Here is a 14,014-nt window from a genome sequence, read left to right as displayed (position 1 = left end):
TGGATGGATTCCTTTTGATGAACATTTACGGAGAATCTGCTGAACATCTAACAAAGTTATGGTGGTGGAACAGGGGAGAGCCTGCAGTTTAGCCTATTTAAATTAGAGTCAGAATTTATCATGTAATTTTTTTCATCTGTCAAGCGAGCAATGTTACAAGCTACTGCATGGAATCCCATAAGGTCAACTGCCAACCATGTGGTCCAGAATGGAAGTGACTTGAAGAAGGGAAGCAGGTAAATCAGAAGAAAGGAAATGAATAGTAAAACAAGAAAAATGCATTTCCTTTGAGTTTCTCCTATTTTGATACCATAATGTTGATGGGATTTTGGTGGAAACCTCTTTGCTGATGTTATGGAGGCATTGCATAAAAGCCTTAAGGAAATCGACCCTTGCACAGGCAGCTATTTCCATTTGCCAAATAAGCATTGTTATCAACTGTTCAATATCCCTTAAGTTCTACAATAGTCTTAAATATTACATTGATACAGTGTGTCCAGTATGGTACTCAGACCTTACCTGCATATACATTAATTGTTATGCTTACACAGCTTTCCATTCCATCTGACGCTGTGAAAGTTCGAGTGTATTTTCCCGTATCATTAAATTGAATAGATAGAAGTCGTAAAAAAAAGCCATCATCTTCAATGTTCACACGGTGTTTGAATGCACTAAAGACAGTTTCAGAAATTGGTCCCTCGTTTTTGTGATAAGAAGAAATGCGACGGTTCTCTGTGTTTGAAGAAAATGTCCATTCAACTGAACACATTTCACAATATGTGTAGTTTGGCTTCAGGAAGATGCTTTCTCCAAGAGTTGCATTTCTGCTTGACTCTTCCAAACATGCAAGAACAGTAAGTAAACCTGGATTAAATATAAACCAATTGTTATGAATCATTAATTGCAAAATGTGCAAATTTAATTACTTCCACTTTTTTAATGTTTGCTGATGCACAGTGAGAAACATCCACAATTTGTAATCTCAGAGAGATTATGGGAGGTAGATGGATTGAGAAATCTTCATTTTAGTACAGTACTCAATGTTCTTCTGAGTTTTATATTTTTTGTTTGGCAGGGTGAATGGCTCTACATTTAATCTATACATTATTTGACCTGGAAGCAGCGAATGATTTGAAATTTTAACGATAAACAAAGCAAATGTATTGTTCCTCATTGAGGTTTACATATTTCCCTGAGAGATAATCTTTGTGTCTGACTCTTCAGTGATAAGACATTTAAACATTAATTTATTAGCTCTATTTAAAATCAGCTTGACAAAAAAAAACAAAAGTATTGGGAATGAAATTTTACTTTGATAATAGACTGTACTTAAAACAGTAGGTGTTAGATTGGCCAGGGTGATGCAGCCCATCTGATTATCCTTGTCATTTTGCATTATTGCAGGAGATGTTCTGTTAAGGCACTGTCCACTCTTTTCATATGGAATTAAAATATCCTGTGGCAAAGTTGCAAAGAAGAACAAGAAAATTGTCCTCACTTTCTTTATCAATCAACACAACTGAAAACTGATAATGGGTCTTTTCACCATTGTAGTTAATGGGAACTTGTGGTGAACAAATGTGCACTTGTATTTGTTCATTTTCTCTTAAATAGTCTCTCACAAAAAAGACAACACAGTGTGGAGCTGGAGGGTGACCTGATTCTAGTGCATTTCAACAAGCTTTGAGATGGCTGATAAATCCAGAATGTGGGCAGTTGCTTTTGCCACATGGGGGACAAATGTGTTATGTCTCATGGTCATTATATCAGAATACATTTAAAAGACATGCTCATGATAGCATCAATTTATCATAGCATGTGACCTGAGGGTATGTCTCACAGTCTATTTTACTCCAGGATCCAGAGAAACATGACATGCTACAAAAAGCATGCTCCTGTGTTTTGATCTAATAGTTTAATTTTAGCCCCGTGAATGTAAAGTTTGTACGTAATAGCAGGTTGTAATACATGTTTATATGATACATCAATACAATGATATTCATTCCCAGTTTCTCATGTCACCAGAGACATCATGAACTTTAACACATCAGGCAAAACATCTTGGGTTAATGGGAACTGCAGATGCTGGAGAATCCAAGACAACAAAATGTGAGGCTGGATGAACAGAGCAGACCAAGCAGCATCTCAGGAGCACAAAAGCTGACGTTTCGGGCCTAGACCCTTCATCAGAGAGTGGGATGGGGAGAGGGAACTGGAATAAATAGGGAGAGAGGGGGAGGCGGACCGAAGATGGAGAGTAAAGAAGATAGGTGGAGAGAGTATCGGTGGGGAGGTAGGGAGGGGATAGGTCAGTCCAGGGATGACAGACAGGTCAAGGAGGTGGGATGAGGTTAGTAGGTAGATGGGGGTGCGGCTTGGGGTGGGAGGAAGGGATGGGTGAGAGGAAGAACCGGTTAGGGAGGCAGAGACGGGTTGGACTGGTTTTGGGATGCAGTGGGTGGGGGGGAAGAGCTGGGCTGGTTGTGTGGTGCAGTGGGGGGAGGGGACGAACTGGGCTGGTTTAGGGATGCAGTAGGGGAAGGGGAGATTTTGAAACTGGTGAAGTCCACATTGATACCATTAGGCTGCAGGGTTCCCGGGCGGAAAATGAGTTGCTGTTCCTGCAACCTTCGGGTGGCATCATTGTGGCAGTGCAGGAGGCCCATGATGGACATGTCATCTAGAGAATGGGAGGGGGAGTGGAAATGGTTTGCGACTGGGAGGTGCAGTTGTTTGTTGCAAACTGGGCGGAGTGTTCTGCAAAGCGGTCTCCAAGCCTCCGCTTGGTTTCCCCAATGTAGAGGAAGCCGCACTGGGTACAGTGGATGCAGTATACCACATTGGCAGATGTGCAGGTGAGCCTCTGCTTAATGTGGAATGTCATCTTGGGGCCTGGGATGGGGGTGAGGGAGGAGGTGTGGGGGCAAGTGTAGCATTTCCTGCAGTTGCAGGGAAGGTGCCGGGTGTGGTGGGGTTGGAGGGCAGTGTGGAGCGAACAAGGGAGTCACGGAGAGAGTGGTCTCTCCGGAAAGCAGACAGGGGTGGGGATGGAAAAATGTCGGGGTGGTGGGGTCGGATTGTAAATGGCGAAAGTGTCGGAGGATGATGCGTTGTATCCGGAGGTTGGTAGGGTGGTGTGTGAGATGACATGTCCATCATGGGCCTCCTGCACTGCCACAATGATGCCACCCGAAGGTTGCAGGAACAGCAACTCATATTCCGCCTGGGAACACTGCAGCCTAATGGTATCAATGTGGACTTCACCAGTTTCAAAATCTCCCCTTCCCCTACTGCATCCCTAAACCAGCCCAGTTCGTCCCCTCCCCCCACTGCACCACACAACCAGCCCAGCTCTTCCCCCCCCCACCACTGCATCCCAAAACCAGTCCAACCTGTCTCTGCCTCCCTAACCGGTTTTTCCTCTCACCCATCCCTTCCTCCCACCCCAAGCCGCACCCCCATCTACCTACTAACCTCATCCCACCTCCTTGACCTGTCCGTCTTCCCTGGACTGACCTATCCCCTCCCTACCTCCCCACCTATACTCTCTCCACCTATCTTCTTTACTCTCCATCTTCGGTCCGCCTCCCCCTCTCTCCCTATTTATTCCAGTTCCGTCTCCCCATCCCCCTCTCTGATGAAGGGTCTAGGCCCGAAACGTCAGCTTTTGTGCTCCTGAGATGCTGCTTGGCCTGCTGTGTTCATCCAGCCTCACATTTTGTTGTCCAGGCAAAACATCCTGTTGGGGATAAACTCAAATCATACTTAGCAGAAGTTACTATATCGGGCTGAAAGAAGACAATAAGCAGAGATATGGAAAACAAATTGAAATCCAGTTGAGCAACAACTTTGTGCAACAAAGAGTTCAAAAATTCAGCAGCATTAGTTCTATGAGAACAGTCTGTTGTACAGGTCTGATGATAAAGTGTTAAGATAGTTTATTTATGATTTGAGTGTAAAAGGCTAAAATTTAAATGCAGTCAAAATTGAAGTCCAAAAACCAATAATAAAACACTGTGATAGTCTTTTTCTTTAAAAAAAAACACTGATCTGATTTTTCTTTCAAAAAATAGCATTTCAGTAACTCTGAAACAACAGATCTAAAGTGATTCTAAAAGAAAATATAGCCTCAAAACACTTAACATTAAGAAGGATTACCTGTGTCCCGACCAGGGTTGGTTCTGTGATTTTCTTTCCCAACTTTGTGCAAAATTTTAATGGCACGAATGCCACTTCAGTCGGAAACCTACTATTAAAAGCTTACATTTTTTAAACAATGATTCTACAATTTGTAAATTGCAGCAACCGAGATAAAATATCAGGAAGCAGAAGCAAAAGGACCACACAATATCTGGAAGGCATTCAAAGACCGTGTAAAAGTAAAAATTAACATCAGGATTAACAAACTCCAACTAATCTCATATAAAGAGAAGCTCCAAAAGTCTGTTAACCAGTTTACCAGCAGTGCATGTGTGTGACTTTTCCAAAGATGAACAGTCAGAGAGGCTCCCTGAGTCAATCATTATCTCCAATTACATTATCTTTTTCCATAATATGAATACTTTTTGCAATAAATTGTTACAACAACAGGCTCCATTGTGAGTAGTGGTGTGAGGCTGGAAAAGCACAGCAGGCCAGGCAGTAACCAAGGAGCAAGTCAATGTTTCATGCTGAAAGCCTACATCAGAAATGTTGACTTATCTGCTCTTCGGATGTTGTCTGATCTGCTGTGCCTTTCCAGCCTTACACCTGTAGAATCTGGTTTCCAACATCTGCAGCCCTTATTGTCTCCATGTGAATAGTCTTGCATTCTTATTGTAAACACATTGATGAAGGCTAGTGGATTATAGTCAGCATAATATAACATTTCCTTGTTCACATGTCAGAATTAGATTTCAAATTTCTAAAGAGCTACCAACAATCACAAAACCGATTTTTCCATGGTACAGTATTTTTTTCTGATACTTTAATTTCTTAGAGAACTACCCCACTGACTTCTCTACTTCTGACTGATCACCCTGTAACAAAACTGCACCTACTTCCAAGTCACTAGCATCAACTGCCATTTTCAAACGTCTGGAAAAATCATGGGTGGCCAACACTTTTCTTATGAATGCTCCCGTCTTCTCAAATGTTGTTTGGCATTCTGCTGACCTCACCAATTTTGCTTGTTTCTTAACAATTTGTTAATGGTACAGCCATTATACTGAAATTTCACACACATTCCAATAAAATCCATGCATTCCTATAAACCTTATGATTTCTCATTTAGTTTTACAAACAGGAAATTATATTAAAGACTTCACTTTTGCTGCCCCTGGTAATCATATGTCCAAGTAAGCCACTCCTGCTTTCATAAATTTACTTTTGACTACATTGATCATTGTAATTGCATCAAGAGGTCTTTGGTTGTCCTTCATGCTCCTCCCACTTGCTACTGTAGGCTACAACATCATCTGAATGCACTGTGCAGTAACAATACCAGGAATGATTTGTTTCAAAAACTTCTGGGATATAGCTTGAGTGTTCTTTAACCCAAATTGCATCACTCGACATTGATATAATCCGCTTGGTGTATCAAACACGGACATTTCTTTAGCCCTTGAAGTTAATGGTACTTGCCAGTGCCCCTTCAACAAATCAATCTTAGAAAGGAATGAGACATTGCCAACACTATCAATGCAATCTTCCAATCATGAAATCAGGTACCAATCTCTTGTTATGACCAAATGCCCTTTCAAGAATCTATACAAACTCTACCTGATCCATCATGTTTAGGAACCAACACTTTTGGTGAACTCCAGTTTTGACCTGGTTAAATCAAGTGGTTCTCTAATACATACTGAATTACAACATTGACCTGACATGGTTTTGCTGCGTTCAAGTGACAAGGATGTAGTTTTATCGGTTCTGACTCTTCTGTATCCACATCATGCCTAATTAGTGTAATACATCCAAATGTATCTCTATAGATCACCTCATACTTTGTCAGTACTTTTATGGTATCTTGTACTGGCCCTTCTGTAAATATGAGAACACAGCAGCTATCCCAGTATTTCCATGTTAGCAGTTTGAATTCTAGGACGTTCACTCTGAGAACTGTCTACCTTTTCTTCTACATCACTCACATTATCTTCATCATCTTCCATTACCCTTACCACTTGGCCTACTTGCTCTCCTTACCGTCTTCACAATGATAACACCTCTTTCACATGCTTATGTGATAAATTTCTCCTTCCTTCTGAACAGGAATATTTTTCAGCTAAAACACTTTATGAACCCATATCTAGCTACTTACTATGGACTTCTGAATTTTGTTTTCATAGGTTCACCTTGGAAAGACAACAATATCTATACTTCATCTCCCACCTGAAACACTCTAGTCGCTGAAGATTTATCTGCCCATTTTTTCCATTTTTGCTCATGAAACTTATAAATATTCCTGCCCTACCCTACATGCTCCTCTGAGTCTATTTGTGGTCTTTCTCAAGACATAGACATATGATCCAACGCTGAAAATTCACCTTTGTCTTTCAAGAACTTCTTAAATAATTTTAAGAGATGTCTAATTTTATGTCCATAATCAAATTAAAATGGCTAAATCTAGTGGATTCATTTGGATAATCTCTGGTAGCAAATAATAAAATATATAATGATTTCCCAGTTCTGTGGGCCCTCATGACTGAATGCTTTACACGTGGTTTGAAAGTCTGATTATTGCTCTCCAAAGCTTTGTGGAAGACACACAGTTAGCTTCAATTGTTTTATTGCTAAACTGATAGTAATTTCCTGGAATATTTTCAACATGAAGTTAGGCATCTGATCAGACTGTATCTCAACTGGCAGTCCATAATGATTGGAAAAACTCAAGTTAATTTTTCCACCACAACCCCAGCTGCAATTGTCCTTAAAGAGTTTCTGGGATTTGAGTTGACATAACTACAGTTGTGATGATAAACACTTTTTAAGTGATCTTGAGTTTCTCCATTCTGTCCTTATACTCAAGCTGTTTTAACTGAATATCAGCCATTTCTGACACTTCACTACTTGAAGTAATCAGCCATTTCTGCATTTCCTCTCAATCTAAGTGCTGTGCTATAACTCAATTATCTCTGCCTTTCTAGCTCTGTCAAGCAATGCTGCCTTCCATTTATCCAAGTCAATCAACCTTGGTTTCGTAATTGCCTTTCAGACTGACAGTGAGTAGCCTGCCCCATGCAGGAAATCTTTGGCTGTTTCCAGTGCCATGTCTCAAGCACAGTATAGAGCCTGATGTTTTCCTTCACTTGCAATTTTGCTTAACCCCACACCCAAATCCTCATTGCCTCTGTTTCTAATCTAATCCAATCTCAGGCCAGTTCTTGCAATTTGTCATGTCCGCCTGGGGTAGCACATCATAAATTAAGCCCTGTTTCTCCAGGGTTGTACAAATTGTTTAAGTTTTTATTAAATGTGCACAGAACACCAATTTACTTGACTTTCTGATCAAGGTTGACTGAAAGCAAACACGAAGTTTCTGTACTGACTAAGAATTGTTTACTAAATGTAATTTTACTATCACTACAAGTAAACAGATTTAAACCATTGGCGTATGATATGACTAATGAAAACTTGGAAGCACACACACACACACACACACACACACACACACACACACATACACGCGCGCGCGCACGCGCACACACAGTGGTCTTTGCTTTGCTTCCTGGTTCCAATGCTGAAATAGCACATGGAATATAGGAACAGAATATAGGCCATTCAGCCCTTTGAGTCTGCTCTGCCATTTAATATGATCATGTCTGATCATCCAATTCAGTAGTCTATTCCCACTTTCTTCCTATAATCTTTGATCCCTTTAGACATAAGAATTAAAACTACATCTACATGTTTCTTGAAAGTCTTCAATGTTTTGGCCCAACACGTTCCTGTGGCAGGGAATTCCAGGAGCTCACTACTCTGAATGAGAAATATCCTCTTAAAAGACCTGTCCCTTATTCTTAGACTGTAACCCCTGATTCTAGGCAGCCCAGGCATCAAAAACATTCTTCCTGCATCTACTCTGTTTAATCCTGCGAGAAATTAACAAGTTTCCATGAACTGTCCCCTCATTCTTCTCAATCCCAGTGAAGATAATCCCAACTGAGCCAATCTCTCCCCATATGTCAGTCTTGCTATCCCAGGAGACAGTGTGGTAAACTTTCTTTACACTATCTTAGTAGCCAGAGTGATCTTCCTCAGATAAGGAGACCAAAACTGCTCGTAATATTCCAGGCAGAGTCTCACCAAGGCCCTGTACAATTGCAGCAATGCATCCCTGCTCCTGTGTTGGAATTCTTTTGCTACCAATCCCAACATACCATTTCTCTACTTTATCACCTGCTTGCACCCACATAGTTACTTTTAGTTACTGGTGTATGGGGACACCCAGGTTTTGTTGCACCTCCCTTTTTCTGAATCTATTACCACTTAGAAAATAACGTACCTGCCTATTTATGCTACTATAGTGGATAACCTCGTATTTATCCACATAATACTGCACCTACCATATATTTGACCATTTACTTATCTTGTCATAATTGAAGCTTCTCTCCATCCTTGTCACAGCAGTACCCTCCCACTCAGCTTTGTATAATGTGCAAACTTGCACACATGACACAAAGTTTCCTCATTTAAATCAATTGTGAATAACTATGCTACCCCAGTGGTCAATGCTTACCACTTGGATTCAAATCCATTTAATCGTACATTTTGTTTCCTGTGTGCCAACTGGTACTCAATCTACTTTAGTAAACACCTTGCAATCCCACATGCATTTTTTGCAGAATAATCTCTTATATAGGAATTTACTGAAACTATTCTGAAAGTCAAAGTTAACCACATGCATTGACTCTATAGAATAGAATAGAATCCCTACAGCATGGAAACAGGCCCTTCAACCCAACAAGTCCACACCGAGCCTCGAGCATCCCACCCAGATCTGTCCCCTTTGAACCCACCTAATCTACACATCCCTAAACTCTACGGGCAATTTAGCATGGCCAATCCACCTAACCTGTGCATTTTTAGACTGTGGGAGGAAACCAGAGCACCAGAGGAAATCCATGCAGACATAGGTAGAATGTGCAAACTCCACACAGACAATCACCCAAGGCTAGAATCGAACCAAGGTTCCTGGCACTGTGAGGCAGCAGTGCTAACCACTGAGCCACCATGCCACCTGTCCTCTGCTATTACATTTTTTAGAATAGATTCAAACACTTTTGTCATTGTTAATGAAAAGCTAACTGGCCTATTTCATTATTTTCCCTCAGCCACCCTTTTGAACTAGTGGTGTTACATTAATTCATTTCCAATCTATAGAACTGCTCCAGAGTCTACAAAATTTTGCAAGATGACCAGTACCAGATCTGCTGTCAATAGGGCAACTTCCTTCAGTACTCTGGGTGAACGTTCTCAGGCCCTGCAGATTTATCTGACTTTAATCCCATTCACTTCCCCAGTAATATTTCTCTGCTAATATTAGTTTCCTTCAATTTCTCCTTTATATTAGGCCCTGCATTCTCTCATAATTTTCAGATGTTATCTGTGTGTTCCTTAGTGAACTAAAGTATGTCACCAATTGGTCTGCTCTTTGTTCCCTACTGCACCTACTATAAAAATTCCAGGTTCTCATGCTCCGTCTCCCCACCCCCACCGCACACCCCCCCCACCCCCACCTCCACCCCTGACCACCTCCATCACCACTTAACCTCTTTCTTTTGTCTCCCTTTTCTGGAATCCAAACTGTTTCCATTCCTCAAGTCAGTTGGTTTATTTGGCCAATATGTATGCACCTTCCTTGGATTTAATACCATTCCAATTTCACATATTAGCCATGGCCTGATCATGGTTCCCACTGTACTTTTATGTCAGATGATCTTTCTTCAGTTGCTAAACATTTTAATGTTCAGATGTCTTTCTCTGTGTGCTTCCGTGGGTTTGTAGGAACACAAAGCGGCTGATTCACTTGGAAAATGATTCTGATGTATTAATTTAAAAGTCACAGTTTACAGCACCTGCTGCAGGAAGAGGTTTTCTTCTGATATAAACTACGTTTTTGACTGCAGAAAACAGGCAGGTTCTAGGTTGGAAGAAGATCTGTTCACTTCTTTCTCTCTCTTTCTCTCTATGTCTCTCTACATTGTTTCTAGCTCCAAGCCTAGCTACCTGAGAACAAATCACATAGCTGTTAGAAAGCAAAATATCCCTGTCATTGATAACAGCCATGAGTCCACAGATCAACCAATTTCTTATTCTGGATAAATGCATTGTAAAGCGCACATCCTTGGCTCCAGATGTCTGCAATCTGAATTTCAATAATTGTTTGTTCAAATTTGTGTTTGCAGTGCCTGCCATGTGTATCAGCCCCTGTACTTTCAAAACTGCAGCCATAATTTCATACACTAGTTTTTAAAATAGTTTTTCTCATTTCAGTACACAGTCTTTAAAATACAACAGTGAAAAGGCACAATCCCTACATTTGGCTAGGTCCTGTATATTTGTTTTTATTAACCCAGTCATGATGTTTCCTGTTAGAGATGACAAGGCCCTCAGTGAATGTTCTTTTTCTTATGGTGAACTTTATGGTTCTGCAGTCACTGTGAGCACACTGTAGTTCATGATAGTTGGAGGTTTAGAATGAATTATTGCTTGAGAAGGTATCTTTGGTGGTATCTTTAGGGCTTTTGATGCCCCATTTCTGATAGTATTGCTTCTAATGCATCTATTGTTCTAGGACTAGCTTGTTGGAAATGATAAGATCCATCTATTGTTTAATTAAATAACCAGTATTTTTGAAGACAACTTATCATTTCAACCATAGAATAAAACTTACCTCTTTTTATTTTTTGCATAACCAAAACAAATTTCACAGATGTATTTTACACCGTCCTTTATGAAGACATTCAATTCTCTCAGAGCCAATTTAAAATGATTATTGGTTCCCAAAGTTTATTTTTGTTCATTTCTTTTCTCAGCTAGTAATATTTAATGTCAGAATTTTCTATCAGAGTTTAGTTGTCCACCTGAGATTCTTCCTCAAATGTAAGGTAGGTAAATCATCCAATCAAAATTCACAATAATCATGGAGCCCTCTGGCTTCCATTTGCTTTTTCCCAACCAAATTCTAGCAGTCTAACTGTTTCTGTGAATTTCAGGGATACGTTAGAATTCCTTTTCTCAAAGTCCATTTCCACGACAACAGGAATCTTGTGGGCCTTGTATCCAGGTAGGAATGTTAATTAGCTTTACTTTAGAATCCAATTCTATTCTATCTTGGTATTAGTAGGCAGCTTAAAGCACAATTATTTATTATGTAAAATTATGAACAACTTCCTTAGACTTCTTTAGACGACCACACTTTGATAAGCACAGATGTTATTGCCATAGTCTCTAAATATTATCATTTTACACCTTCTTCTCAGCAAAGCAGCCTGGATATTTCTTTATTCTTCAAGAGTTACATCATCCAGGCGTGTTGTTAAACAGACGTCAAAACAGATCACATGATCCCCTTCATTTTATCCTAACTTCAAGAGACAGTCCCAAAGCATAACGATCATATAAATCCCATATTTCTAACAGCTGTGAAAGACAAAGTAACTATATTCCAAATTATTTTTAGCTAATGCAGAAAGATTTTTGCATGGAGAATGAGTAGCTTCGAATTTAGTTGACACGTGCAGAACAATTACATGAATAGGAGAGCTCAACATTCTCATTGATTAGGCACATCACTAACTGTTGTAAATCATGTACCAACTTATTGGCATATTATAATAACAAAACTTAGTATTTCTATGACACATTCACCATTTAAAGATGCTATTTTTTGCTTAACAGAAGCTAAGCAAAACACAAATTTACACCCTGCCAAAGAAGACAAATTAAAATAGGTACTTAATGCTTGTTTAAAGAGAGATTGTAAAGAGGTCACTGTTGTGAAGTAATTTAGAGAGGGAATTCAATACTGCTGAAGGCACAATTGCCAATATTGTTGGGAAGACAGAAGGGGATACACAAAGGTCAAAGTTCCAGGAAGCATTATTCTTCAATGATTATGGGGCTGGAGAGCATTAGTGAGTTGGCTGTGCATCTGAGATTAGAATAGGAACAATGTATATTCACAAGTTCTTTCAAGCTCTCTTTTGTCACTGGTATAAAAGTACAGAATATAGATTGTAAAAGCAAGGAAGTAATGTTACACCTCACAAATCATTAGCCAGACCATTTTTGGAGTATCGTGTTCAGTTTTGGGCACTTTATTTAAGGAAGGATGTTAAAACACTAGAATGCATGCACTAGAAATTTATTAGAATGACACCAGGAATGCGGGATTTTAGATACAACAAAAGATTAGAGAAATTAGGCTTTTACTCTTGGATTAGGGAAGAGTAAGAAGTGACCTTATTGATGTGTTCTAAATGCTGAACAATTTTGACAGGGTAAAGAAAGATATTCTGTTTCTCCTAGATAGTATATCAAGAATTTAGGATCACAATTTCAAGATTGTCAGCAAGAGAACTAAGAGTGAGATAAGGAGAAACTTGTTTAATTGGAGAGTAGTTAAGATTTGAAATGTGCTACCTGGGAAGGTGGTGGAGGTGGGTTCCATACAAGGTTTCAAAAAAATAGCTGGACATATGTTTCAAAGTCATTAACTTAGATGGCTATGGAGATAGGGCTTGAGAGTGGGAGCAGCTGTGTAGCTCTTTCAGGAGTAGTACATACACAATGGGTCGAATAGTTTTGTTTTATACCGCAAAATTCAATGACTCTGATTCTACGAGTGTAGGCCTTCTTTATTCCTAGAGATAGTAAAAATTGCAGATGTTGGAGTCAGAGATAATTCAGTGTGGAACTTGAGGAACACAGCAGGCCCGGCAGTGACAGAAGAGCAGGAAAGTTGATGTTTTCGGTCGGAGCATCAACTCTCCTGCTCCTCTGATTCTGCCTGGCCTTCTTTATTCCTGCTTATTTTACAGTAATGTTTATTAAAGGGAAGTTTGTGCAAAATGCACCAGGTTATAATCATCTTTTATTTGCATGCCAGCATTGCATGACTTTTCCTTCAACAAGTAAAGACAAATATCCAGCAAGAGGCCTAGTTAGGACCTAGGTAAGCCCTGTTTACAACTAAGTCAGATACAAGATGATAAACATATGATTAGCTATAATAATAAAGCACACAGTTACTTCCAACTATCAAACAAGCTTCTCTTCTGTTACATGCACTAATAGGACTCAGCCTTGAAGCTGTATTTATATTTGAGGTGCTGCATTGTTCACGTGGCAAGAATATGTTGTGGTGCAAGAGCATTAATTTTATTTTTCACAAGGCTTAATGAGCTTAATATTTGCCAGGAAAACAGGCCTTCAATAATAACAAATCCAGTCTCTACAATATAGGACACCTCAAGCTTCTATGTCTTATAATGGAGGTTGGCTGTGCCCAACGCACTGTGATCTGATGGGCACGCAGCTTTGCATTAACTCCATTAAGTTTCATACAGCCCAGCAGCTGTATAGCATATTATCTGAAGAACATTTTCGGCTCTCAGCTGTATCATTTTAGTCTATTTACACACAAAATGACAATCCGGAGGTTCCAACGGGGAAAAATAAAATTACAAGTCAGTTTAGGAAAGTTAAATATTTTTGATTAGTTTGTTCTAGGTATAAAATAAATCCTGAAATCTACATAGCTAATAAACAATTTTGCATAGTGATCATTTGAAATAACAAAGGACTGAAATCTGTTGTCTGTGCTTTGGACACTTTGATCAATTTGTGTATTAAAAACACTTTATCCAAGTGCTCATCAGTGAGGCAGACAAAGGAACACAGAATTCAATTTGTAATTCAACTCGATCTTTCTTAACGAAATATTCCTTATTATCTAGCTCTATCTGTTTGAGAAAGAATATTACCCACAATGATCCACATGTTGGAGCTGGGCTGTGGAATTTCCTTCCTC

The 14,014-nt window shown here is 39.6% G+C and overlaps 1 protein-coding gene and 1 long non-coding RNA gene across 2 annotated transcripts in view; one reads left to right on the top strand and one right to left on the bottom strand.

Annotated features, from left to right (window-relative positions):
• Window positions 1–14,014, top strand: part of LOC125456798 (uncharacterized) — a 110,935-nt gene that overhangs the window by 88,175 nt on the left and 8,746 nt on the right. The gene's annotated exons all lie outside the window — the stretch shown is intronic.
• LOC125456797 (uncharacterized) overlaps window positions 1–14,014 on the bottom strand; it is a 64,949-nt gene that overhangs the window by 46,493 nt on the left and 4,442 nt on the right. Inside the window, exon 2 of the mRNA XM_048540205.2 lies at window positions 520–864. Within this exon, the coding sequence (XP_048396162.1) occupies window positions 520–864 (345 nt within the window). The remainder of the gene's footprint in view (window positions 1–519; window positions 865–14,014) is intronic.

This window comes from Stegostoma tigrinum, chromosome 12 (genome assembly GCF_030684315.1).
Source record: "Stegostoma tigrinum isolate sSteTig4 chromosome 12, sSteTig4.hap1, whole genome shotgun sequence".
NCBI classification, from domain to species: Eukaryota; Metazoa; Chordata; class Chondrichthyes; order Orectolobiformes; family Stegostomatidae; genus Stegostoma; species Stegostoma tigrinum.
This window is presented reverse-complemented; position numbering and strand designations above follow the sequence as displayed.